Here is a 25,700-nt window from a genome sequence, read left to right as displayed (position 1 = left end):
GCTTTTTTGATTCTGTCTTTATGTTTAATCTTTGACATTTTAATTATGATGTGTCTTGGAGAGGGCTGCTTTGCATTCATCTTGTTTGGGACTTTCTATGCTTCCTGGACCTGCATGTCTATTTCCTTCACCAAATTAGTTAGGTTTTCTTTCACTGTGTTTTTTTTTCAAATAGATTTCCAATTTCTTGCTCTTTCTCTTCTTCTAGCACCTCTGTGTTGTGAATGTTAGACCTCTTGAAGTTGTCTCAGAGTCTGCTTATATTTTCTTTATTTTTAAAAATTTTTTCTTACTATTGTTCTTTTTTTAAGAAACTTTATTTTCTTTTTTTATAAAGATTTTATTTATTTTTAGAGAGGGAAGGGAGGGAGAAAGAGAGAGAGAAAGAGAGAGAGAGAGAGAGAGAAACATCAATGTGTGGTTGCTGGGGGCCGTGGCCTGCAAAACAGGCAGTGCCCTGACTGGGAATCGAACCTGCGATGCTTTGGTTTGCAGCCCATGCTCAATCCACTGAGCTATGCCAGCCAGTTTTTTTTTTTAAATATATTTTATTGATTACACTATCACAGTTCTCCCATTTCCCCCATTTATTCCCCTTCACCCTGCACACCCTCTTCTACCCACATTTCCCCCCTTTTAGTTCACATCCATGGGTCTTACATGTAAGTTCTTTAGTTTCTACATTTTCTATACTATTCTTAACCGCCCCTTGTCTATTTTCTATCTACCATTTATGCTACTTATTCTCTATACCTTTTCCCCCTCTCCCCCCCCTCCCACTTCCCTGCTAATAACCCTCCATGTGATCTCCATTTCTGTGATTCTGTTTCTGTTCTAGTTGTTTGCTCAGTTTGTTTTTGTTTTAGGTTCAGTTGTTAATAACTGTGAGTTTGTTATCATTTTACTCTTCATAGTTTTTAATCTTTTTCTTAGATAAGTCCTTTAAACATTTCATTTAATAAGGGCTTGGTGATGATGAACTCCTTTAACTTGACCTTATCTGGGAATTGGCAACTTATCTGCCCTCCCATTCTAAATGATAGCTTTGTTTGATAGAGTCATCTTGGATGTAGGTCCTTGCCTTCCAGGACTTCAAATACTTCTTTCCAGCACCTTCCTGCCTGCAAGATTTCTTTTGAGAAGTCAGCTGACAGTCTTATAGGCACTCTTTTGTACGTGTCTCCTTTTGTCTTGCTGCTTTTAAGATTCTCTCTTATCTTTAATCTTGGCTAATGTAATTATGATGTGCTTTGGTGTGTGCTTCCTTGGGTCCAACTTCTTTGGGACTCTCTGAGCTTCCTGGACTTCCTGAAAGTCTAGTTCCTTTGCCCGATTGGAGAAGTTCTTCTTCATTATTTGTTCAAATAGGTTTTCAACTTCTTGCTCTTCCTCTTCTCCTTCTGGCACCCCTATGATTTGGACATTGGAATGTTTAAAGTTGTCCCGAAGGTTCCTCAGCCTCTCATTGTTTTGAATTCTTGTTTCTTCATTCTGTTCTGGTTGAACGTTTTTTCTTTCTTCTGCTCCAAACCGTTGATTTGAGTCCTAGTTTCCTTCCCATTGCTGTTGGTTCTTTGCACATTTTCCTTTATTTCACTTAGCATAGCCTTCACTTTTTCCTCTATTTTGCAACCACACTACACCATTTCTGTGAGCATCCTGATTACCAGTGTTTTGAAATCTGCATCTGACAGGTTGGCTATCTCTTCACCACTTAGTTCTGTTTATGGAATTTTGATCTGTTCTTTCATTTGGGCCAATTTTCTTTGTCTCGGCACACTTGTTATGTTGTAAGGGGCAGAGCCTTACGTATTGAGGGCAATACCCACATCATTGCATTGTGGTGCTGTATGTGGGGGAGGGGTCCAAGAGGGAACAATGCTGCTTGCTCAACTCTTGGCTAGCTTTCAGTCACTTTTCCTGCTACCCACAAGCAAATTGGGCCCTTCTGGTGGTGATTCCTGGGTGGGAGGGTTTGTGTAAGTTCTAAGACTCTGTGGGTCTTCAACAAACTCTCCTGTGAGGCTGGGAGTTTCTCCTGCTGCCACAACCCCTACAGGTTTTTTCAGTCAGAGGTTTTGAGGCTTTATTTCCCTGCACGGGAACCCTGGGTTGCATTGTCAGTCTTATACCCCAGTTGTTTCTCCTGGTTTATCCTCATGCAAATGTGGGACAGTTCACTCCAATCCTATTTTTTGTCTCCCTGTGCCTGTACCATGTAAGGGGCGGAGCCTTAGGTATTTGCCAGGGCTGCACAACCCACTTGCTGCTTTGTGGCACTGTAAGCAAATTGGGACCTTCTGGTGCTGAATCCCTGCTGGGTGGGTTTATATGTATTCTAGGACCCTATGGGTCTCTCCAACAATTTCTCCTGTGAGGCTAGGAGTTTCTCCCACTTCCTGTGGGAGAAAAACCCCACAGTTTTTTACAATTTGGGAGTAAGGCTTTATTTCCCCACACTGAAACCCTGGGTTGAATGGTCCGTCTCACTCCCCAGTTCTTCTCGGTTTATTTGCACACAAATGCAGGAACATTTGGTCCACCAGCTGCCACCTTGCCCACCCTGGTTCTCTGGCCTTGCCCTTGCCACGAGTCCTCTCCACCCTGGCTGCCCATCTCCAGCCCTCATGCTAGTCTTAATGAATATTTCTTCTTAACTCTTTGGTTGTCAGACTTCCACACAGCTGGATTCTCTGGCAGCTCAGGTTATTTTTTTGTTTTTAAATTTGTTGTTGTCCTTCTTTTGGTTGTGGGAGGAGGCAAAGTGTATCTATGTATGCCTTCCTCTTGGCCAGAAGTCCGAGTGTAAACATTTTTAAAAGCATTTGATGCCTATTGGCTTGCCAGAAAAGATGACACAGTTTCCACTCTCAGTTGGTAGTGTTTGAGAGGGCCTTCCTCTCACATACTGACTTGGCTATTTTTCTCAATCCAGTTCTGTAACCTTTGCAGGTAAAGAATACCATTCCCACATTCTGGCATTGGGTTAACTGTCAGTTTCAGTGTCTGATAGTATGGTGTGAGTTCATGTTTTTCTACATTTCTGTAGATGCTCTAGTGAGAGGTTAGGAGGAGACTCGCTAAAGCTCTGAAATGGATATTGGGCTAAGGACTCTGAGTTGTAGAGTTTCATTATACTTCTGGGACACTGGTATAGGCATATCTGATTTTATTGTGCTTCACTTAAATTGCACTTTGCAGATATTGGGGTGGGGTTGTTGTTATTGTTTTTTTTTTAACAAATTAAAGTTTTACAGAAGCCCTGGTGTCAAGCAAGTATATAAGCTCTGTTACTCTAACAGCATTTGCTCACTTCATTTCTCTGTGTCATAGTTTGGTAATTTTCACAATATTTCAAAATTTTTAGTCTTATTATACTTGTTTTGGTGATCTACAATCAGTGATCTTTGATGTTACTATTGCAATTATTAGGATACCATGAATCACACCCATACAGGATGGTGAACTTAACAAATGTTGTATGTTTTCTGACTGCCCCACTGACTGGTCATTCCCCTATCTCTCTCCCTCTCCTTCATTCGCCCTGTATCTTAAAACACAGCAATATTGAAATTAGGCCGATTAACAACCTATCAGTTGCATCTAAGTTTTCAAACAAAAGGGAGAGTCATATGCCTGTCACTTTTTATCAAAAGCTGGAAATGATTAAACTTAGTGAGAAAAGCATGTCAAAAGATGAGACAGGCTGAAAGTTAGGCTTCTTGGGCCAAACAACCAAGTTGTGAATTCAAAGAAAAAGTTCTTAAAGTAAATGGAAAGTGCTACTACAGTGAACACAGGAACAGTAAAAAGCAAAATGGCCTTATTGCTGATAAGGAGAAAGTTTTGGTGGTGTGAATAGATCAAACCATCCACAACAATTCCTTAAACCAAAGTCTGTTCCAGAGCAAGGCCCTAACTCTTTCCAACTCTGTGAAGGCTGAGAGAAGTGAGGAAGCTGTGAAAGAAAAGTTTGAAGCTAGCTGAGGTTGGTTCATGAGGTTTAATGAAAGAAGCTCCTTCCATAACATAAAAGTGCAAGCTAAAGCAGTAAGTGCTGATGTAGAAGCTGCAGTAGGTTATCCAGAAAATATAGCTAAGATAATGAATGAAAGTGGCTGCACTAAAGAAAAGATTTTCATTATGGACAGACAGCCGTATGTTGGAAAATACCATTTAAGACTTCCATAGCTCGAGAAGAGAAGACAATGCCTGGCTTCAAAGCTTTAAAAGACAGGCTGACTCTGTTGTTAGGGGCTAATGCAGCTGGTGATTTTAAGTTAAAGCCAGTGCTCATTTACCATTCCAAAAATCTTGGGTTCCTTAATAATTATACAAAATATATTCTGCCTTTGCTCTATAAATGAAACAACAAAGCCTGGGTGACAGCACATCTGTTTACAACAAGGTCTACTGAATATTTTAGGCCCATTGTTGAGACTTACTACACAGAAAAAATTCTTTTGAAAATATTACTGCTTATTCACAATGCACCTGATCACAGAAGAGCTCTAATGGAGATAAACAATAAGATTAATGTTGTTTTCATGCCTGTTAACACAGCATCCATTCTGCAGCTCAAGGATCAAGGAGTAATTTTGACTTTTAAGTTTTATTATTTAATAAGTACATTTTTAAGGCTATAGCTGTCATAGATGGTGGTGATTCCTCTGTTGTATCTGGGTAAAGTAAATTTAAAACCTTCTGAAAAGGATTCACCATTCTGGATACCATTGAAAACATTCATGATTCATGGGAAGAGGTCAAAATATCAACTGGAGTTTGGAAGAAGTTGATTCCAACTCTTATGGATGACTCTGATGGGTCAAGACTTCAGTGGAAAAAGTAATAGCAGGTGTGGTGGAAATAGAAGTGGAGCCTCAAGATGTGACTGAATTGCCACAATCTCATGATCAAACTATAACAGATGAGGAGTTGCTTCTTATAGGTAAGCAAAGAAAGTGGTTTCTTGAGGTGGAATCTACTCCTGGTGAAGATTTTGTGGAGATTGTTGACAAGACAACCAAGGATTTAGAATATTACATAAATCTAGTTGATAAAGCAGTGGCAGGGTTTGAGAGAACTGACTTCAATTCTGAAAGAAGTTCTATTGTGGGTAAAATGCTATCAAACAGCATTACATGCTACAGAGAACTCATTAATGAAAGGAAGAGGCAACCAGTGAAAGAAACTTTATTGTTGTCTTGTTTTAAGAAATTGTCAGAGCCAACCCAAATTTTGGCAACTACCACCCTGACTAGTCAGTAGCCATCAACATTGAGGCAAGACCCTTCATCAGCAAAAAGATTACACCTTTCTGAATATTCAGATGATGCTTAAAATTTTTTAGCAATTAATTATTTTTAAATTAAGATGTGTACCTTTCATATGCACTAGGAAACCAAAAATCTGTGTGACTTGCTTTACTGTAACATTAGCTTTATTGTGGTGCTCTGGAACTGAATCTCAGTGAGACATGCTGGTTTGTCAAAGGTCTTAAAATGAAGGTGAAAAGATGCTGTTATAAGTAGGAGGTCAAACAGGTCTACAGTGAAGAATCAGGGACAGTAGCAAAAAGGCTAAATGCAGCACTCCCCCAAACCCATACTTGGAAGAAGTCTATATAGCAGATGATACAAAATGGTCTAAAAACTTCTTTTTGCTTTATTTTCCCAAAAGACATTCTTTTCTTTTTCTTTTCTATTACATGGTTATTGTAGAATGTTTGAAAAACACAGAAACTATTCACACTTTAGAGAGGATCACTGTTAACATGTTGGTGCATTTCCTACTATAATGGTTAATTTTATGTGTCAACTTGGCTAAGCTATGATGCCCACTTGTTCAAACACCTGTGCAGATGTCATTGTGAAGGGCTTTCTTTTGTTGTGAAAAGCCTTTAAGTCAGTAGACTTTGAGTAAAACAGACTACCCTCCATAACATGGATGGGTCTCACCTAATAAGTTGAAGGCATTAACAACAAAGACTGAGATTTCCTGAAGAAAAAGCAATTCTCCTTCCAGACTGATGCAGAAACCCTGCCTGAGTTCCAGCCTGCAGATTTCAGACTCAAAACTGCAACATCAACTTTTCCCTGAATTTCCGGCCTGTCATCTGCTGTACAGTTGATGGATTTGCTGGCCTCCACAGTGGCATAAGCTGATTCCTTAAAATCTATCTTATTGGTTCTGTGTTTTTCTGTGGAACCCTAACTAATACACTAATACACTTACCACCATTCTTTTGCTCACTTATTTCTTCTGGATTAACACTTCTCAAACTATAACCTGCATGTAAATCACCTGGGAACCTTATTCAAGTGCAGCCTCTGTGTCTGTGTATGGTGGATTAAGATTCTGCATTTCTTTTATTTTTTTTAATTGTTGTTCAGTTGTCCCCATTTTCCCCTTGCCACTGTTCCCTGCCCTATCTACCCACCCCTCCCACACTCAATCCTTCCCCCACCATTGGCTTTGTCCATGGATCCTTTATATGTGTTCCTTGACAATCCTTCACCTTCTTTCCTCCATTATCCATTAACCTTCCAAGGTCCATTAACCTTTAGTGAGCAATGGTACACATGAAGTCTCCAAGGTCTCCCAAGAGGTTCATTGTAGCTGCTGTTCCTTTTCTCCCTTCATGCTATTGTGAAGGTGACTCTGCAGGGCTGTTTCCTCTGCTGCCTGTTCTTGGGTGGAGTCTCAGTTTCTCATTACTGAATCTGAACATCATCTCATTTCCCATCCATGCTCATTTGTTATAGGAAATGGAGCCTAAGTAACAACTTATTTTAAGGTAATTCATCATAAGTGAATATATTTGATCTTTTGACCAGTCATTATTTTGAACACTCTCCACCACTGCTGCTTCCATTAATATGGGTAATGATGGTTGAAAGAAGGAAATCAATACTACAAATCTACAGCATTCAAAAGGGTGTGGTACTGACATAAGGATAGACATATACATCAATGAAATAGAACTGAGAGTACAGAAATAAACCTATACTTTTATGGCAAATTGATTTTTGACAAGGTCCCAGGACCATTCAATGGGGGAAAGAATCTCTTCAACAATTGATGCTGGGTAACTGGATATCTGCATATAACATGATAATAATAAGAAGCAGAATAGTAATGATGTTGGACCCCTACCTTACACCATGTGCAAAAATTAACTCAAAATGAACCAATGACCTAAATATAAGAGCTAAAATGATAAAACTTAGAAGAAAATACTGGGGGGTAAATCTTCATGACCTTGGATTCAGCAATGTATTTGTAGCTAGAATACTGAAAGCATGAGAAATATCAACAACAAAAATAGGTAAATTGGACTTCATCAAAATTCAAAATTTGTATATCAAAGGATATTATTTAAAATGTCAAGCTAAACAATATAGAACATTTTTGCAAGTTATATATCTAAGGGCCTAGTATCTAGAATATATAAAGAATTCTTACAACTCAACCAAAATGCAAATAATACAATTTCAAATAGGCAAATGACTTGAATAGACATCCCCCCAGGGAAGATACACAAATGACCAACAAGCACATGAAAAGATGCTCAATATCATCATCAATTAGGGAGATGCAAATCAAAATCACCACGAAATACTACTTCAACCCACCAGGAAATTTTAAAATGAAAGAAAAATATGGATATATGGAAAATAAATGTTGGCAAAGATGTAGAGAAATTGGAACCCCCATAGATGCTAGTGGGTGTGTAAAATGGTGCAGCCACTGTAGAAAACATTTTAGTGGTTCCTTAAAAAGTTAAACATAGAATTACCATAGGATCCAGTGATTCCACCACTAGATATATATGCAAAAAAAATTCAAAAGTGGTACTCAAACAAATAAATGTGCATGCATAATAATAAGAGCACTATTTAAAATGTCCTAAAGAGGGAAACAACCCACATATTCATCAACAGACAAATGGATAAATGAAAAATGATATATCCATACAATAGAATATATTATTGCACCATAAAAACAAATAAGGTGCTGATTGATACTTGCTACATAATGGATGAACCTCAGAAACATTATGCTAAGTGAAAGAAACTAAACACAAAAGACCCCATATTGTATAATTTCACTTATAGAAAATATTTAGAATAAGTAAATCCGTACACATAGAACACAGGTTACTGATTAACCTGTGGGACTGGGAGAAGGCAAGAATGGGAAGCAACTTCTTAATAGGTACAGGATTTCCTTTTAGGGTGGTGATTCTCAACCGGTGGTGCTGCAAGAATTTTTAAAATGTGCAATATCTGACTGTTTAGTTAGTGCCACTGACCTCTTGTTCCTCAGATTGTCAAATAAAAAAATGACAACAGCCAACACAACAATAGCCTTCCACTGTGAATGAATCAAAATTACACCTATTTTTTGTCAGATCAGCAGAAATATAATATTTTCTGGTGTGACACAGAAATTTAGTACTTACTTTATGTGTGTCATGAGATGAAAAAGTTGAAAATTGTTGTTTTAGGGAGATAACATGTTTTGGAACTAGAGAGAGATTGTGGTTGCACAAAATTATTAATGATTAAATAGCTTATCTAAGTGATTAATTTACATCACATGAATTTTACCTCAAATAATTACTATGTTAACTAGACTTATTGTGGTGATCATTTAACAATATAGACATATAAAATATTAAAAAAGAAAGAAATCAAGACTAGATTCTTTACCTTTATGTCTGCTATATTTTATGGTTTCAATTTTATAACTTAGTAGTAAAATCATGACATACTTTTAGTTATTACCACCAGAGAGTTTTATTAGATTTCATGCTAATGTGTTCTCCCATTATTTTCACCTGCTCTGCACAATCCAGATTTCAGTCCAAGGCTTTAGGAACATTGCAGACAGCTGCACTGGAATTATGCATCTGACCATCAATGACATGCCAACGCTGACGGACAACTGTGTAAAAGTAAGTAGTTGGAAAGTACATTTTCTTCTCAGTTTCATTAGATGGGCATTTTTTTTCAGTGGCTTGGATTACTAAAAAATACAGGTGGGCTTTTCATATCAGTTGTTTTTTCATATTAAGAAAATCATTTAAAATTTATGCATATACATATACTTGAACATTTGAATTCTTAAATACCCTAAGAAATCTTGTTTCACAAAATTCAGTTAGGATATTTTTGTTTCAGTGATATTTTAAGCTAAGCATAATTTTTAAGTTTAGTTCTACATGTGAAGCTTCTAAATGTAGTGATATTTTCAGCATTCTATTTTCTCATATTTTTCCATACTTTCATAACATGATTTAATTCTGATTCCTCTGCATTATTCTAATATAAGTATACTAAAATATAATGGAAAAAGTTGTTTTCTTTGAAAAAGGAAAATTTAATAGTTAATGTATCTATTTCTGAAACTACTGAGAGGAAAAAAAATGGCCTCATTATTTTGCCAAGCTTGTACTTTGGTTAATTTAATGATCTTTTTTCTTCTAAAGGTTTTAGTTGAGAAATGTCCTCGTATTGCATCAGTGGCTTTCATCGGTGCACCACATATCTCCGATTGTGCTTTCAAAGCTCTTTCTACTTGTAACCTCAGAAAGATCCGATTTGAAGGTCTGTGATATTAAAAATGTGGTTCAGCATTAACTTTTACTCTTGTGGCAATTTAAATACAGTGCTTGTCCTTTCTTCTGTTTTTTTTTTTTTTTTTGAACAGGAAATAAAAGAATTACTGATGCATGCTTCAAATCTATAGGCAAGCATTATCCAAACATTAGTCACATTTACATGGTGGATTGCAAGAGAGTAACAGATGGTAGCCTCAAGTCACTCTCACCTTTGAAACGACTCAGGGTGTTGAATTTGGCAAATTGTGTAAGGTAATGAGTCATTCAATCAAATATTCAAGAAGCATCGGAAATCTGGAGTGTGCCAGGCCCCCTTAAGGAGGCCACTGGTAGTAGTAGAGTAAACATTCAAGTCAGGAGTCTCAGTGGAGGTAAGTGTAGAGTGCTGGGAGGTAAGTGTAAATGCGAAGGAGGGGCACCCAACCCAGACTGCTTATATCGGGGTGCAGGCAGATTCTCAGGGAAAGCTCAGGATATTTGGAATCACAGGCTCTTCTTAGATTAAATGAATTCACAGAAACACTTATGGGCTGTCTTTCCTAATGAGTGTTCTTACAGCTAGTTCAGTTAACAGGTCTTTCCCCAAATGGACTTTCAGACTTGCTTATGAGGAACCAGTCTTGGGTACTGGTTAGATTTCTCCTCTGTGTGAGTTTGCTGACAGATATATAGATGGTGAGTTTTTACTAAAATTCTCTTCAGCTGGGCTATTATTGGGCTTCCATCCTGGTATTCTTAGGTGGGCAAGGCTCAAATTCTTGCTAAAACCTCTTCCCCAATAAATATCTCAGCCTCTTGCCTATGTAAATTCCTCATAATAGTATAGGGCCAGATGATAACAAAAAAGCACTTGACACTTGATGAAGTTGGCTAATATTTGGGAAAATATAAGTAAGTCAAAGTAATAAGCTAAGCTGCACAAAATCTTAACCCATGTTCCATATTATTGAGGCAGGGAAGCACCATGTGTCTGGGAGGGGGTAACACAGGATTTAAAGTAGGAAAAACATGGATTAGGAAATGAGGCCCCCAGTCAAAGGGCTACAAAGAACTTGGGCCTCCTGCCAACAGCTATTGAGTGAGCTTGGAAGCAGACCGCCAGTCTCAGTCAGGCCTCCACATGACTCAAGCCCTGGCTGGCATTTTGGCTGCAAGCTTATGAGGAGGCTGGCATCATGATGCAAGCACAATGTGTGTGTGTGTGTGTGTGTGTGTGTAACAGCTACTCTAATTAATATGCAAAATAAAATTGAATTTCATTCTTCTATTTCACTGAGGCTTCTGTGGGTTAACTAACCTTATAAAATAAATGAAGGTTTTCTACCACAGGCAGTATAGTTTAAAAACCTCTTCAAAGGGCACTGCCACAAATAATTTAGATCCTTGATGGAACATATTTTCAATACACTGCAAGGCTACAAAGAGTAAGAAAAATACCTAACATCCAATATCTTGAGTCTGTACCACTGTCTCAATGAACAGACTTTCTGAGATGAAAAGTGAATAGCAAGGAAACATAAAAAGTAGAGCTGTTCTGAATATAAATGTTCATTTTAATACTGCAGTTGAGAGAATCAGTTTTGAGCAAGACTCAAGACAGGAAAGTGGAACCTGAGACCTCTGCAAGGTCTGAGCCTTTTCAAGATGGACAAAGTGGTCTCAGGTATCATCCCAGGCTTCTGGAAAAAGTTAGCTCAAAACTTTCTGGAGGAAAGAACTTCTATTTGGGCCCTCAGGATTTCCACAGACTAAGATTAAATAAATAGTTGTTCACAATTAGAAATCATCAAGTGTACAAAGACATGAGTCAACATGAAAGGAGTTACCAGGAACAGCAAAATATAGTTGACCTTCAAATAATTCATGTTAGAATTACCAGATGTGCAATATTAAGTAACTATGAATGATATGTTTGAAGAAATAAATAAGAATCAGAAATAGAAGCAGGCAATAAAATATAAAAATAACTATCGATAGATTTATTTTTAAAAACTAACATTTAGAAATAAAAATATAATATAGTTATTGAAATGAAGAACTCATGGGTGGCTAACCAGCAGATTAGAACTCACTGAGGTAAGAAGTACAGAACTGGAAGGTAACCACTTCCATGACAGCAGAGTAAAAAAAAAGATGAAAAATATGAAAGAGTATAACATAGGGTGAAAAGACAGAGATGATTTAGTATCAGAGTTTTAGATTTTAAAAATTCATCTGTAAATGACACACCTAAAACAATAAGCTTGAGAGTCAAAGAATATACATTTCTTAACCACACATTAATCCTTTAAAAAATGGACCTTTTTAAAACAAGTTCCTACAACTTTAAAATTTTTGGTATCAACAAATTGTATTCTCTCACTATAATTCAATTAAATCAAGAATTAGTAACAAAAAGATAAAATACATACATGATTTAAACATAAAAATTCTAGGGCATCACAATCACCTGAGGAGCTGAATAACACTACATCCAGAGCCCCCTGCCCCCAGAGTTATAGAATCTGACTATTTAGGGATAGAACTCCAATTCATGTGTTTGTTCTAAAGAAACATAGATGCTTCTGATACATAGCCAAATTTAAAACTATTAAATGACTTGGACCATTACCTGAATAACCCTTTTCTTTTGACTTTAGTTGCCTTCTGGATTATAATATAGGTTTATACATCCATCCATACATGCATGCATACATGCATACATACAGGTACTTAACCATATATACATACATGCACATATATGTGAGTACATGAAGTCTGTCCAGAAAGTATCCAGCCATGTACTGTGCAATATAGAGACTTTTTTTTATTGAAGAGGAGACAAGATACAAGAAACATTGTACATAAAAAAATTATGCCTCAGCCCCTTTCAAAGTAGGCACCTTGGGACCTCACACAGTTCTCCCAATTGCCATTAACTGCCCTGTAGTATCTTCCTGAATCTCATCGACATCTGAAATCTCCTTCCTTTCAAAAGTGATTTTAATTTTGGGAAAAGCCAGAAGCCTCAGGGCACCGAATCTGTGCTGTAGGGCAGCTGAGTTACCTGAGTGATCTGATGTTTTGCCAAAAATCTCTGCACAAGATGTGAAGCTGCCAATCACCAGTTGCCCATAGCTGCAGACTTCTGAATTATTCAAATGGTTTCCACAGAGGAATGTTTAAGCTTAATGCAAAATTTATACAGATTTGTTGTTCTATTCACTCAGTCATCTTGAATATGACAGCCACACAGTACACATGCTCGCTCACTCAATGACATCTACGGCCCCCACTGACTAGTACTGTGAAGTCATCATTGTTTACACATGCACATTCCAGTCCACTGTCCTTGGCTGCCAGGTTATGTCAATGTCTCACAAACTGTTCTTGTTATGTTAACAATGGCTTGACTTTTTTCAGACAGACCTCATTTATGTGTGTGTGTGTGTATGTTTTAAGGCTGTCTTTTCTGTTCTATTCACTTATCTGTCTTCTATCTAATCTTGCACAGTATTTTACTTGTAAAATGGTGAAGATCCAAGTATATACTTAGGATTGTTGTGAGGATCACATAGTTAATTAATGCCTGGCACACAATAAGTACTCAATAAGTGTTTATTATTATTATTATTGCTCTATAATATTTTAATATCTAAATAACAGGATGAGACTATCCTTATCAGTAGTCTTTTAAAATATATTTATTTATTTATTTATTTATTTATTTATTTATTTATTTATTTTTAGACAGAGGGGAAGGGAAGGAAAAAGAAAGGGAAAGAAACATTAATGTGTGGTTGCTTCTTTCATGGCCCCTACTGGGAACCTGGCCCACAACCCAGGCATGTGCCCTGACTGGGAATCAAACCAGTGACCCTTTGGTTTGCAGACCAGTGCTCAAACCACTGAGCCACACCAGATGGGGCATCAGTAGTCTTAAGTAAGATATTTCTGCCAGTTTATTCTTCTGAATAAAATTTAGAATAATTTCATCAATTTTCAGGAAAAATTCTATTGAGATATTAATGGAAATTGTGTTAAATATATAAATTAATTTTAGAAAATATAGTTTTATAATACATGATTTTCTCTTTATCCATGAATTAGTTATTAAAGATGTTTTCAAGTTTCCAAGTAGTTTATATCTAATTGTCAGTTTATTATTGGTTTTTAAAAAATATTTTATTTTTTAGAGAGAGGAAAGGAGAAAGAAAGAGAGGGAGGGAAACATTGATGTGTGAGAGAAACATCAATTGGCTGCCTCTTGCAAGGCCCCAGGTGGGAACCTGGCCCACAACCCAGGCATATGCCATGATGGGGAACTGAACCAGTGAACTCTTAGTTCACAGGCTGGCACTGTACCCACTGAGCCACACCACCCAGAGCCATTTTGTCATTAATTTTTAGTTTTATGATATCATAATACAAAATTATGGTCTACACAATTTCAGCCTTTGGGGATTGAGACTTTTTTACTTAGGGGTAAGGGTAGTGGGGAAGATGATGGTTGTGTTGTTTAGCAAGTTAATATAAAGTATTCATGGAATTTAAGTTAATTATATAACAAATTTTTATGTCCCTTTTCTGTTTGTCAAAAGCTGAGTCTATCGCAGAATTGTATCTTAATTACATTCCTTTGAATTTCTAATTACTTTTGCTTTACTTGGTATTTATGCTATATTATATATTGCATAAAATTCATAACTAAAATTACTAAAGCAAATCAGGCTCACCTTGGATTTCTCCTCTAACAGAAAATATATTTATAATGGATATTTATGTTATTTTTCTTTATATTTTTATATAATACATATGCGTGCTCATTCTGTTGCAAAGGAGAAATCCAAGTCCAGTCTGGTTTTTATTTGATAACACACACACACACACACACACACACGTGTTTTCATATTGCTACATACTTACACCATTTCACTCTGCACAATTTCAAGGGGGAATGATCCCAAGATTCTATACTCAATCATATTAACTTCATTGGGTGTGGTAACTTTAATCAATATAAAATTATCCTGTTAATTTTATTTAATACTTTTTCTATCATAGTATTTTGATTCAATGTAAAATTGCCACATGGTATTAATTTTATGTACATTTGCCTAATACAACTTTTCAATTTCTTTTGATTTTGTTGTCATTTTGTTTTAAATGTGTTTCTTATAGACTACTTATAATTTAGATTTCATTTGTTCAATCAGTTTGAGAATCTCTGTCTTTTAATAGGGAATATTTTCAACTTATTTATAGTTATTATTATATATATTTGGTTTTCTTTTGCATCTATGTGTTCTATTTGTACTTTTTTTTAACATTTTTTGTTTTTATTTGTTTTTCCCTTTCTAATGTGTGGATTATATTTTACTATTTTATTTTTAAATTTTATTTTTCAATTATAGCTTACAATATTATTTTAATATTTTGTATTAGTTTCAGGTATACAGTACAGTGGTTAGACAATCATACTTTACAAAGTGTTGCCACTGGTATTTCCAGTACCCACCTGGTGTTATCAAACAAAAGTGGGCTATGGCTGCCCACCATCACCCATAGGCAAATTTTGGAGACAGATGTTGGTGGGGAAGGAAAGAGGTCTTTTTAAAAATGTTGCACAGTTTGGGAGTTTGGAGGACTTCCTATCTCCACACTCATTTCTTCCCCAAAACACAAACAAAACAAAGGACCAAAGCCCAAAACAATATCCAGAACTCCTGTTCCATCTTTCTCTCTCCTTTGGTGGCCAAGGCTGCTGAGTGGGTGGCTGCCTGGCTTTGGGCTTTCTCCTAGAGTCTGTGTGTGTTAGTAGAGCTGCTGTTCACCATGCAGCTTCCAGGACCAGCCAGATCGCTCACATGCTCTGGCTAGGACATCTGCCAGGTGGATCCAAGAGTAAGATAGCACGTTTCTCCCTCCCCTTAATTTAAACCTCCCAGGCCAAACTTCTGCATGCTCTTGAAGGGTTTGGCAAGTCCAACTAATCCTGTCCTTCTCCCAGGCTAGACTGACAGGACAGCACCTCCTCCTGCTGCCATGTTGACATCTACAGTCAAATGTACTCTGGTCCCACTCCCACCTGGGGAAAAGGGAGTAGGAAGGTTTTCCATCAGCCAATCACCTCACTAGCTTTTCACATGCTCAGCACAATGATTTCTTCCAGTGCTGCATCTTTGCCTAGGCATGGGGTAATCTGTTCTCACGCACCGTGGCTAGCTTGATTACCAAGCCAATATGATAATGCCCCTGCCTCCAGCGGTTCCTTCCCTTGGCCCCTCTCCTCTGCTCCCACTCTATTTCAGAGCACTGGCCAAGTAACCCTAGCACCACTGGTACCAGACACAGCCATTACAATATTTTTTACTATATCCCCATGACTATGTTGTGACTACCAATTTGTACTTCTTACATGTTTTGCTATTTATTTATTTATTTTATTTTCCTTTATTTTATTTTATTTTAATTGTTGTTATGTTTTGCTATTTAAAAGGCTTTTATTTATCTCCAACTATTGCTTCATTTTTATTTTTGTCTCTTTCTCAAGAATCCTCTGTAAAGGTTGAACCTTAAATTCTTTATTTTCCATCTCTTTCATTTATTTTTAATTATTTAATCTTCTGTATTCCAAAGGAGCTTGTAAAATATGCTTTTTACTTACTAATTTAATTTTCAAAAGGTCAGTTTTGGCTTTGATGCCTTAAATTCAGTTTTTGTTACTGAATTTTTAATGTCCTTGTTTTCTGTTCTTATCTCAGGTGGTCATCTTTTCATCTCAAAATGCATCTTAGACAATCTTTACTTTTATTTCAGCCAGGTCACTCTTCATTAATTCTGACCCCTCCTTCACATAGTTCAATATGTTCTAATACATTTTTTAAAATTTTTAAAATTATATTATATTGATTATGCTATTGCAGTTGTCCCAATTTTCCCCCACTCCCCCCTCCACCCAGCACCCTCCATTTCCTCAGGCAATCCCCTCACTGGTCATGTCCATGGATCATGTGTATAAGTTCTTTGGCTACTCCATTTCCTATACTGTACTTTCCATCCCCATGGCTATTCTGTAACTACCTATTCATACTTGTTAATCCCCTCACCTCTTTACCCAATTCCCCCACACCCCCTCCCATCTGATAACCCTCAAAATGCTCTCAGTATCCATGATTCTGTCTCTGTTCTTCTTGTTTGCTTAGTTTGTTTTTAGATTCAATTGTTGATTTCCATTTTTGCCATTTTATTGTTCATAGTTTTGATCTTTTTCTTAAATAAGTCCCTTTAACATTTCATACGATAATGGCTTCGTGATGATGAACTCCTGTAGTTTTTTCTCTCCTTCTTTTTGTTTGGAAGCTCTTTTTCTACCCTTCTACTCTAAATGACATCTTTGTTGGGTAGAGAAATCTTTGCTGTAGGTCCCTGCTTTTCATGACTTGGAACATGTCTTGCTAATCCCTTCTAGTCTGCAAAATTTCTTTTGAGAAATCAGCTGACAGCCTTATGAGAATTCCCCTGTAGGTAACTAACTTCTTTCCTCTTCCTTTTAAGATTCTCTCTTTATCTTTAACCTTTAGCATTTTAATTATGATGTGTCTTGCAGTGGGCCTCTTTGCATCCATCTTGTTTGGGACTCTCTATGCTTCCTGAACTTGCATGTCTATCTCCTTCAACAAATTAGGGAACTTTTCTTTCATTATTTTTTCAAATAGCCTTCCAATTTCTTGCTTTTTCTCTTCTCCTTCTGGCACCCCTATGGGGTAAATATTGGACCTCTTAAAGCTGTCCCAGAGGCTGCTTATACTATCGTGTTTTGGATTTCTTTTTCTTCTTGTTGCTCTGAATGGTTGCTTTTTTAACTTCCTTATGTGCCATATCATTGATTTGAATCTTGCTTCATCCACTCTACTGTTGTTTCCCTGTAAATTGTTCTTTATTTCAATTAGTGTATCCTTTGTTTCTGACTGAATCTTTTTTGTGCTGCTGAAGTTCTCACTAATTTCCTTGAGATTCCTTATAACCAGTGTTTTGAACTCTGCATCTGATAGATTGCTTTTCTCCATTTCATCTAGCTCTTTTTCTGGAGTTTTGATCTGTCCTCTCATTTGGGCCATGTTCCTTTGTATCCTCAGTTTGACAGCCTCCCTGTGTTTGTTTCTATGTGTTAGGTAGAGATTCTTTGACTCCATGTCTTGGTTATGGACTAATGTAGTAGATGATGTCCTGTAGGTCCAGTGGCAGAGCCTCCCCTATCACCCAAGCTGGGTACTCAAGGTATGCCCTTTGTGTGGGCTGAGTAGACCCTCCTCTTGTAGTTGAGCTTTGGTTGCTGTTGGCAGATCAAGAGAAGGGACTTATGCAGGCCAGTCAGTTGCAAGGATTGGCTGTGACCACTTACTACTAACCTCTGCCCTCTGTGGAGGCTCAGCTGTGCGGGGGCAGGGTAGTGGTTCTCCCACATGGTCTGTAGCTGTCCACTGGGTGTGCTGGCCCTGGGGTTTCCCAGGTAATGCAGGCCAAGGTCAGCCCCCTCCAGTGTTTTTCCCGGGGCCACCATGCTTGAGCTACAAAGAAATCTGAGACTGCAGCTATTTGTGCTGAGCCTGGAGATTCCTAGGTAAAGCCAAGCTGTGACTCTAGGCTAGCTGATGTTAGTGCTGGGACTGTGGCTTACTGAGGCCAGCTGTTGCTTGTTTGATAGGATTTAGGAAGATGTGAAGCCTGAGCCAAGAGCCACCATTCATATGGAAAAGCAGCTTGCATGGGCCTAGAAGTTGGGTGGGGCAGAGTATGTGGGGATCTCCAAGATGGGTCAAACAGTGTTAGCCAGGTTGATGGAGTCTCAGTTATGGCACCAGCTTGCCAGGTCTGTGGGAGGACAGTTTAAAAAAGGGACAATGGCCTCTGCTTACCTTGATGGCAGATGCTTCAACTTTTCTCTGTATACCAGTGGTACCTTTTTACTTGCTAGCTGGTGCTGGAGCTCAGAGAGAGTAAGTCTGAGTAGATGAGTCCATGTGTGGGTTCTTTAGGAGGAACTGCTTGGGGATCCAGAATTTTCTTCCACTGACTGAATCCTCACTGGTTTTTCCAGCCAGAAGTTGTGGGGACTTCATCTTCCTGGGCTGGGGGTCCTAGTGTGATGCTGGGACTCCTTGATCCCAAGATATCCCTCCCAAATTTTTACCCACCATGGGTTGGTGACTGACCAGCTCATTCTACACCTGTGCCCCTCCTTCCAGTCTCAGTGGATGTGGTTTCTTCAATTCTGTAGTTGTGAGACTTCCATTCAACTCAATTTCTGATGGTTCTGTGTGATGGTTGTTCTATATTTTAGTCATAATTTAGATGTGGTTGTGTGAAGTGGCAACCACACAACCAGACACACATGTCTGTCTATGCCACCAACTTGACTGGAAGTTCAAGGTTGTAACTTTAATGATCTTCAGCATTTATTTCTTTTTTTTAACCTGTAATCATATGATTGCCATAATCCTTTGTCTCCTCAGCCCAATCCCATTGTATAGATGACAGATTGAGATTTAGAAAGGGGAACAGCTGGCTTTTCCGTGAAGTGGCAGAGGGTTGTGTCTCAATATGTTCTAATATTTTTTCATTTTCTTTTTAAAATCATTTTCAGAGGTATACTTTCTCAACTCTTACAAACCCTACTCTGTATTTTATTTTCTTGTTAGTGAAAATATCTCCCTATGAATACCCCAGCTCTTGTGTTTGCCAATACGTAAGTTGATCAGTTGCATGTGGGCTCTCATCCTTCCTGTGTCCTTCCCATTCCCCCACCCACAGGCCTTTTACTGCTTTCCTAGGGGTTGGTGCTGTCCCTTTCTCATACTACAGATGAAAGTGAGTAGATAGGCACAGCAAGCATCTACTTACTATGACCCATTCAACTGAATCAGGATCATCTTCTGCTTGTACATACTGGTCAGTTCTCTGAAAATCTGATCAAATGAATGAAAGATGTCAGCAATCAGTATGTATTGTTCCTGAGGCTCTTCTCATTTATATACCTACCTGTAGAATTATTGTGTGAGAAAGCCACCTCACTTGGAATGCAATGAACCATCTCCAATTCTGCCTTATTTCCTGAAATGCTTTTTTTAGAAGAAATTGGTGGTCTCCAAATTGAATTAAAAATAAAGATTCCAGTAAAAAACAGGGAACTGGTAGGCCAAAGAGACCTTCAACCATTAATAAATCAGGATATGTCATTGAGGAATGGCACCAAACACAGGTGTCTCTGATCAGGGAGAGAGTGTGGAACACTGAGATCAAGGTCTTCTTCCAGGTTTTCTCTACTTTAGAAGGAAAGGATCTGTAGGTCACTTACTGGGCTTCAGTCAAACTAAATTGACCTTGTATTTAGTGGAAATTCCTTTAAGATTCTGGTAGCAGAGTGTTTATTAGTCTCCTAAGTTTGTCTTTTTCTTTTGCAGGAGATTCCATCATGGACTGCTTAACTTGATCACATTTTAACTCAAGAGAAAAAAAATCTTAAGAACCATTTATTTTTATAGAGGGGAAGGAAGGGAGGGAGAGAGGGAGAGAAATGTCAATGTGTGGTTGCCTCTTGAGTGTCCCCTATTGGGCACTGGCCCTCAGCCCAGGCATGTGTCCTGACTGAAAATCAAATAGGTGACCCTTTGGTTTGCAGGCTGGCACTTGATTCACTGAGCCACAGCACCCTGGCATCTGTCTTAATAATTATGATAATTATGCCACTTAAGTGAACAAATGAACAAGAATAGCACTTTAATTAAAAATTTTCCCATTACTACTGATTATATTGTGTTGACCAAAAAGTCCAATAATTTTTTTCCATAAAATAAAAGGCAAATCTGCTTTATTGATTTGGATATTTTGAGTACGTTGGCTATCTTTCTCATGGTATGACATTGATTGTCCTCAATCAATGTCTCGATTTGATTGCTATCAACTTCAACTGGTCTACTAGACTATGGAGTATCATACAGCAAAAAATGTCAAACACAAAACTTTGCAAACAACGTTTGACATGTTCAATTAGTCACAGTACCTTCCCATACACCGTACAAATATCTTTTTGTATTTCAGTTTTGGTTTTACATTTCTTGAAATAATAAGGCATAATATGCCAAAATATTACTTATTTCCTTCCATCTTTAATATTAAAATGGCTACACAAAAATTCACCAATTTTGATGTTATTTTTTAAATACACACTAATATGACAGCTGTCACAAAACAATCCCATGAAATTGTTTCAAATGAAGTTAAAGACAACTAAGCACTATGAGAGTGAGCCATCTTATGGAAAAACCAAATGAACTCTTTGGCCAACCCAATACTTTCTTTTATTAAACTAAAACCATATGATTAAATTTGAATTTAAAATGTTGATGAAATACCACTATAAAGATTTTATCTTGCTGTTTTGGAATCTATGGATGTAGTAACAACTATTTAAATAGTATTCAATATATTTACATATCAAATCATGTGTAAAGCTTTTTTCACTCTTTCCTACAGAATTGGTGACAAGGGACTAAAGTACTTTTTTGATGGTCCTGTGAGAACAAGGATAAGAGAGCTAAATTTAAGTAACTGTATCCAGTTGGGTGATGCCGCTATTGAAAAACTACCAGAGTGGTATGAAAAAACTATAATATTTTACATCATGTCATTAGTAGTTGTATACTTGCTGATAGGAGAGATCAGAGATAGAACTTCAAAGCCATTTGGTAAACATCAGGAATCCCAGAAGCTGGCCCAATACTTAGTGAAATTAAAAAAGACATTGGAATCAGAGATTAAGCTAATCTTTTGATTGTGTAGGAGATGTTTCTTATTAACTTCACCTTAGAGAAAAATTTTTTAAAGATTTTATTTAGTTATTTTTAGAGAAAGAGGTATGGGGGGGAGAGAGAGAGAAAGAGAGAGAGAAACATTGATGTGAGAGAGAACCATCACTCAGTTGCCTCTAGGAGGCACCCTGATGGAGGGTTGAACCCACACCCCAGGCATGTGCCCTAACTGAGGATTGAAACAGTGACCTTTCACTTTGTGGGACAATGTCCAACCAGCTGAGCCACACTGGTCAGGGCAGAGAAAATTTTTAATGGAGTCATTCATGAAATTATGAATATCTAGGCATGAGTGACTTCCCTATACTTTTCAAGGATATTGTCTCTATGTAAACTTTTACTCAGCATTTCCTAAGGGGTGTTCTAGCTGGTGGGATTGTTTTTGATTCTTCATACTTATAAAAGACCTTGTATAGACCAAAGGTCAAGCCCAATTCCTGTAGAAACTCATAAGGGATAAGTGAGAAACTTAACTTTGTATATTTTGTGGTCATTCATTGTGTTATTTACATGACATGTATGCTATATATGTTTTCTTATTAGTATTGCAATGTAAAATGAAATCACAGAAAGAATTTCATATAGTAATCCACCTCCCTTCCATCCAACTTTGTAATATCAAATTATTTTCCACTTTTAAGCTTACTTTTATGTTGAGAAAAGGAAAATTCTTGCTTCAATACTATTTGCTTTCCCAGATAGTTTTTATGTAAAGAAAGTTACTGACAGTGCAATTAAAACTAAATTAATTTTTTATGCTGCTTTCTTTCAGCTGCCCTAACTTAAACTACTTAAATTTACGAAATTGTGAATATGTGACTGACAGAGGAATTGAGTCTATCATAAACATTTTCTCCTTGATATCAGTAGATCTCTCTGGAACAAGAATTTCTAATGAGGTAAAAAAAAAGTTCAAAAACAGTTATAACCATTTTGTAAGCAATGGAGAGAAAAACAATTATTGTAATTTCTTAACCTATTAGATTACAAAAGGCAAATTTAGGAATATTATTTCTGGAATAGTGAGTGATAGATGAGGTTATTTGTAAGTAAATCATGATCTTGTTTCTCTGTTTAAAAAATGGCAAAGTACAATATTGCAAGGAGAGTGTTACATGACAGATCTGAAATTTGTTTCATAATAGTAGTTGGTCTGTGTGGAAATAATATATTTTACACATTACATATGTTTTTTTGTCAATTGCACAGCCTACAACATAAGACCACTTGAGTGCATTGAGATCTAAGTGTAGTTCAAAACTGAAGTCTAGAAGTGGCCCCATCAAATCTACAAAAACATACATTGTAAGGAACTCATTTCCTGCAAGCTCCTGCTGCAATTCATTAGAGTTGAAACTCAGATCACATCCATCCTATCACTCCAGCATTACCCCATTCACTGATCAAATGGAAGATGAACCCAGAGATGAACCCATGTTCTGAAAGTCTTTAGTGGGCTGTAGTTAGAGAAGTAATTTACTGGCTTCTTTTGCAAATCAGTGCATTAGGAGGGACACAGGAAAACACCAGAGGGAAGGCTCTCCCTCCAGCTGCTTGCTAAATCCCTACCAATCCCTTAAACTCACCAAATGTCACCTGTCTGTGAAGCCTTCTCTGAGAGGCCCTACCTTGCAGACAAGCAACTACTCCTCGTGTATGTCCAGCCCCAGGGTTTCTTTTAACATGACCTCTTTCTCTTGGAGTCTCACTGCATTGCTGATGTCTGTGTGATGTGTTCATCTTTCCCCACCATACAGTGGGCTCTTTTAGATGGAGGACTCTGTCCACTAGTTTAGACTTTTTCCTTTCTTTATCTAAGAGTGAATTTAGATTCAGCTTCAACTCTGCTGGTGGTATGAGAGTGAGGGTGAGGGGTATTTCTATGCAGCAGATTCATCATGGTGGAGTCGAGTCTTAACTTCTCAATGTTGTCTTCTGTCTAAGCTGGAATCCACTAAATCTCTGAGGGCCCTTTTTGTCTTTGATTTCATATCTAGGTAGATCCTTATGTGTCTTCCTTGTCCCAGCACCAAGGCCCCTTCAATTCTTCAGTCTCCCTGCTTACATGTGTTTTGTTCTGTGTGCCTCTGAGTCATGCTGGAGCATGGGGATTCTGTGAGACTGACTTAGGTCCATAGTCTAGACATCTCATGAAGACATTTTCCTGCTCCCAAGGTGTATTTGCCCTCAGGCCCATGCCTCACCCCTCTCTCACTCTGCTACAGAATGGCTGACTCAAGTGGATTCCAGCTGGGTTTGGTGCTCATGAGGCATTTGTGAGCAATTGAAGTGTCAGAAGAAGGAAGACACCAGGATTTCCTTTCACTTTTCTTTCCATCATCATTAGCAGCTATGTTTCCTTTATGATCGACTATCTGGTCAGGCGTATTGTAGTACCAGCTTCCCTCGGTAACATTAGCCCTAGGCTCCAATAACACCATCTTTCCCCATTGTCCTTCCAGCACAGGGTTAATAGTGGCTTCCTGCTGCTGCTAATCTCTACATTGTTGCTGCTGCTAATATCCCCTTGGCTTCTCGGTTTCTCTACCATTTATGTAGCCAACTCAATGTCACAATTTAATTTCCTTGGTTTTAAAAAGAGTTGCTTCTGTTTTCCTCATTAGATCTTAGCTGATAAATGATGAGCACAAGAACTCTGATGCCTTGTTGCTTTTCACAACCCTACTGGGGAAAGGTGGGATTGGTTCCCATTTACTTAGATCCCCGAACCTATCAGGAGGTTTAACTTTCTCTCCAGGTGGATAGAATCCAGGGGGGTCCAGAACAGGGCCCTGGGTGGGGATCCTCTAGCATCTCATTCTTTTGTTTCCCTCTGACTGTCCTCCCCCTCCTTTTCCCCTCCCTTTCTCTCTTCCTCCCTTCTCTTCTCCTTCCCCCTCAGCACCTCTCCCCTCCTCTCTTCTTTGCGCCTCTTCTTTTCTCTTGGCACAGATTCCGTATCTAATTTGGGGGTGGAAAAAATGTTCCAACTGATTATATGGTTTTTAAAAATGTTATGCCCCAAGTCATTCAGGGTTTAGGCTTTGAAGCTTAAAGGCCTTAAAAGTTTAAAGAGAAAGAATTATTTTCTCCTGTGTTCTTCTATAAAAACTATTCTCTGACACATACAAATAGAATGCCCAGCTGTTGTCTAAAGGGTCACAGGGTAACGAGAAATGGAGGATCAAAGTACATTATAAGATATATTAAAATAAAATTCTGCCACAAGCCTGTATTGTTTGGTAGACATTTGTTTGAGGGTTAATAGCTCTTAGTTTTTAGCTTTTGGAGAAAAGTCAGTTTTTATTTCCAAAGACCACATATTAAAATTTTATCTACTGAGGACAAGTTCAAACTTAAAAAATAGATTCAAATCCCACTCACTGTTTTCATTTTCTTGTAAAGAATAGTCACAATCTGAGAGAACAGTAAGTGCACATCTTTGGGGAAGAGTGCTAGTTGTTTTATGCTAAAAGATGGAAAAATAAGTGTTTTGAAGGGTGTTGTTTTCTTCCTCCAAATTAGTAAAACTCTGGTCTAAAAGGCAATGATTGACAATATAGTACCACAACAGCTGTAGAAGCTAACCTCTCCCAGTCAAATGAAAACAAATCAGCCCAGATGCCACCTTGGGCAGCTGAACACAAAGCCTGGATTGTGGTCTGATGAAGTGCAAATCTAACTGCAGACTTGGCATTTGAGAGTTAAACTCTGAAATGCTACATATACTTAACAGAGATTGAATGTAACAATCTTTTCCAATTGTTCCTTCTGGGAAAAAAAGTTTTGTTTTTTAATAATTATATTCACTCTCAATTCTTTTCAATAATGAGTTTTCAGTTAGAATCACACTGCTCATTTAGCTAACAAATATTTATTTTGTGCTCAGTGCTGGGGATGCTAGAATGAACAAAACATGGCTCCTCTTCTTAGCATTTACATTCTGGTAGAAGACAGGCCTGGGGCATATGACTACAAAGAGTGATGGATGTAGGAGACAACTTGGCTCAGAGAGTCAGGAAAGACCTGACATTTTCCAAGAGAAGGAGAATGGGTATAGGATGAACCAGAAAAAAAGGGGGGGGCTGAACCAAGAGACAGAGATTTAAAAGGATGGTGGTATCCAGGAAGTCTGCAGCTTCAGGTATGGCTTGATTGTGAAGAGCGTGGTGAGAGACGATGTTTGAGAAGTAGAAAAGGTCATCTCATGAGGGGCCAAGAAGCTT

The 25,700-nt window shown here is 37.8% G+C and overlaps 1 protein-coding gene across 1 annotated transcript in view; it reads left to right on the top strand.

Annotated features, from left to right (window-relative positions):
* FBXL13 (F-box and leucine rich repeat protein 13) overlaps nt 1–25,700 on the top strand; it is a 275,894-nt gene that overhangs the window by 179,318 nt on the left and 70,876 nt on the right. The window contains exons 13-17 of the mRNA XM_045827260.1: nt 8,861–8,959; nt 9,494–9,611; nt 9,715–9,877; nt 21,140–21,259; nt 22,247–22,373. Coding sequence (XP_045683216.1) covers nt 8,861–8,959; nt 9,494–9,611; nt 9,715–9,877; nt 21,140–21,259; nt 22,247–22,373 — 627 coding nt within the window. The remainder of the gene's footprint in view (nt 1–8,860; nt 8,960–9,493; nt 9,612–9,714; nt 9,878–21,139; nt 21,260–22,246; nt 22,374–25,700) is intronic.

The sequence above is a fragment of the Phyllostomus hastatus genome, unplaced genomic scaffold, assembly GCF_019186645.2.
Source record: "Phyllostomus hastatus isolate PE091 unplaced genomic scaffold, TTU_PhHast_1.1 phas_scaffold_78, whole genome shotgun sequence".
NCBI classification, from domain to species: Eukaryota; Metazoa; Chordata; class Mammalia; order Chiroptera; family Phyllostomidae; genus Phyllostomus; species Phyllostomus hastatus.
Note: the sequence above shows the minus strand (reverse complement) of the source record. Positions and strands in the feature narration are given on the sequence as shown.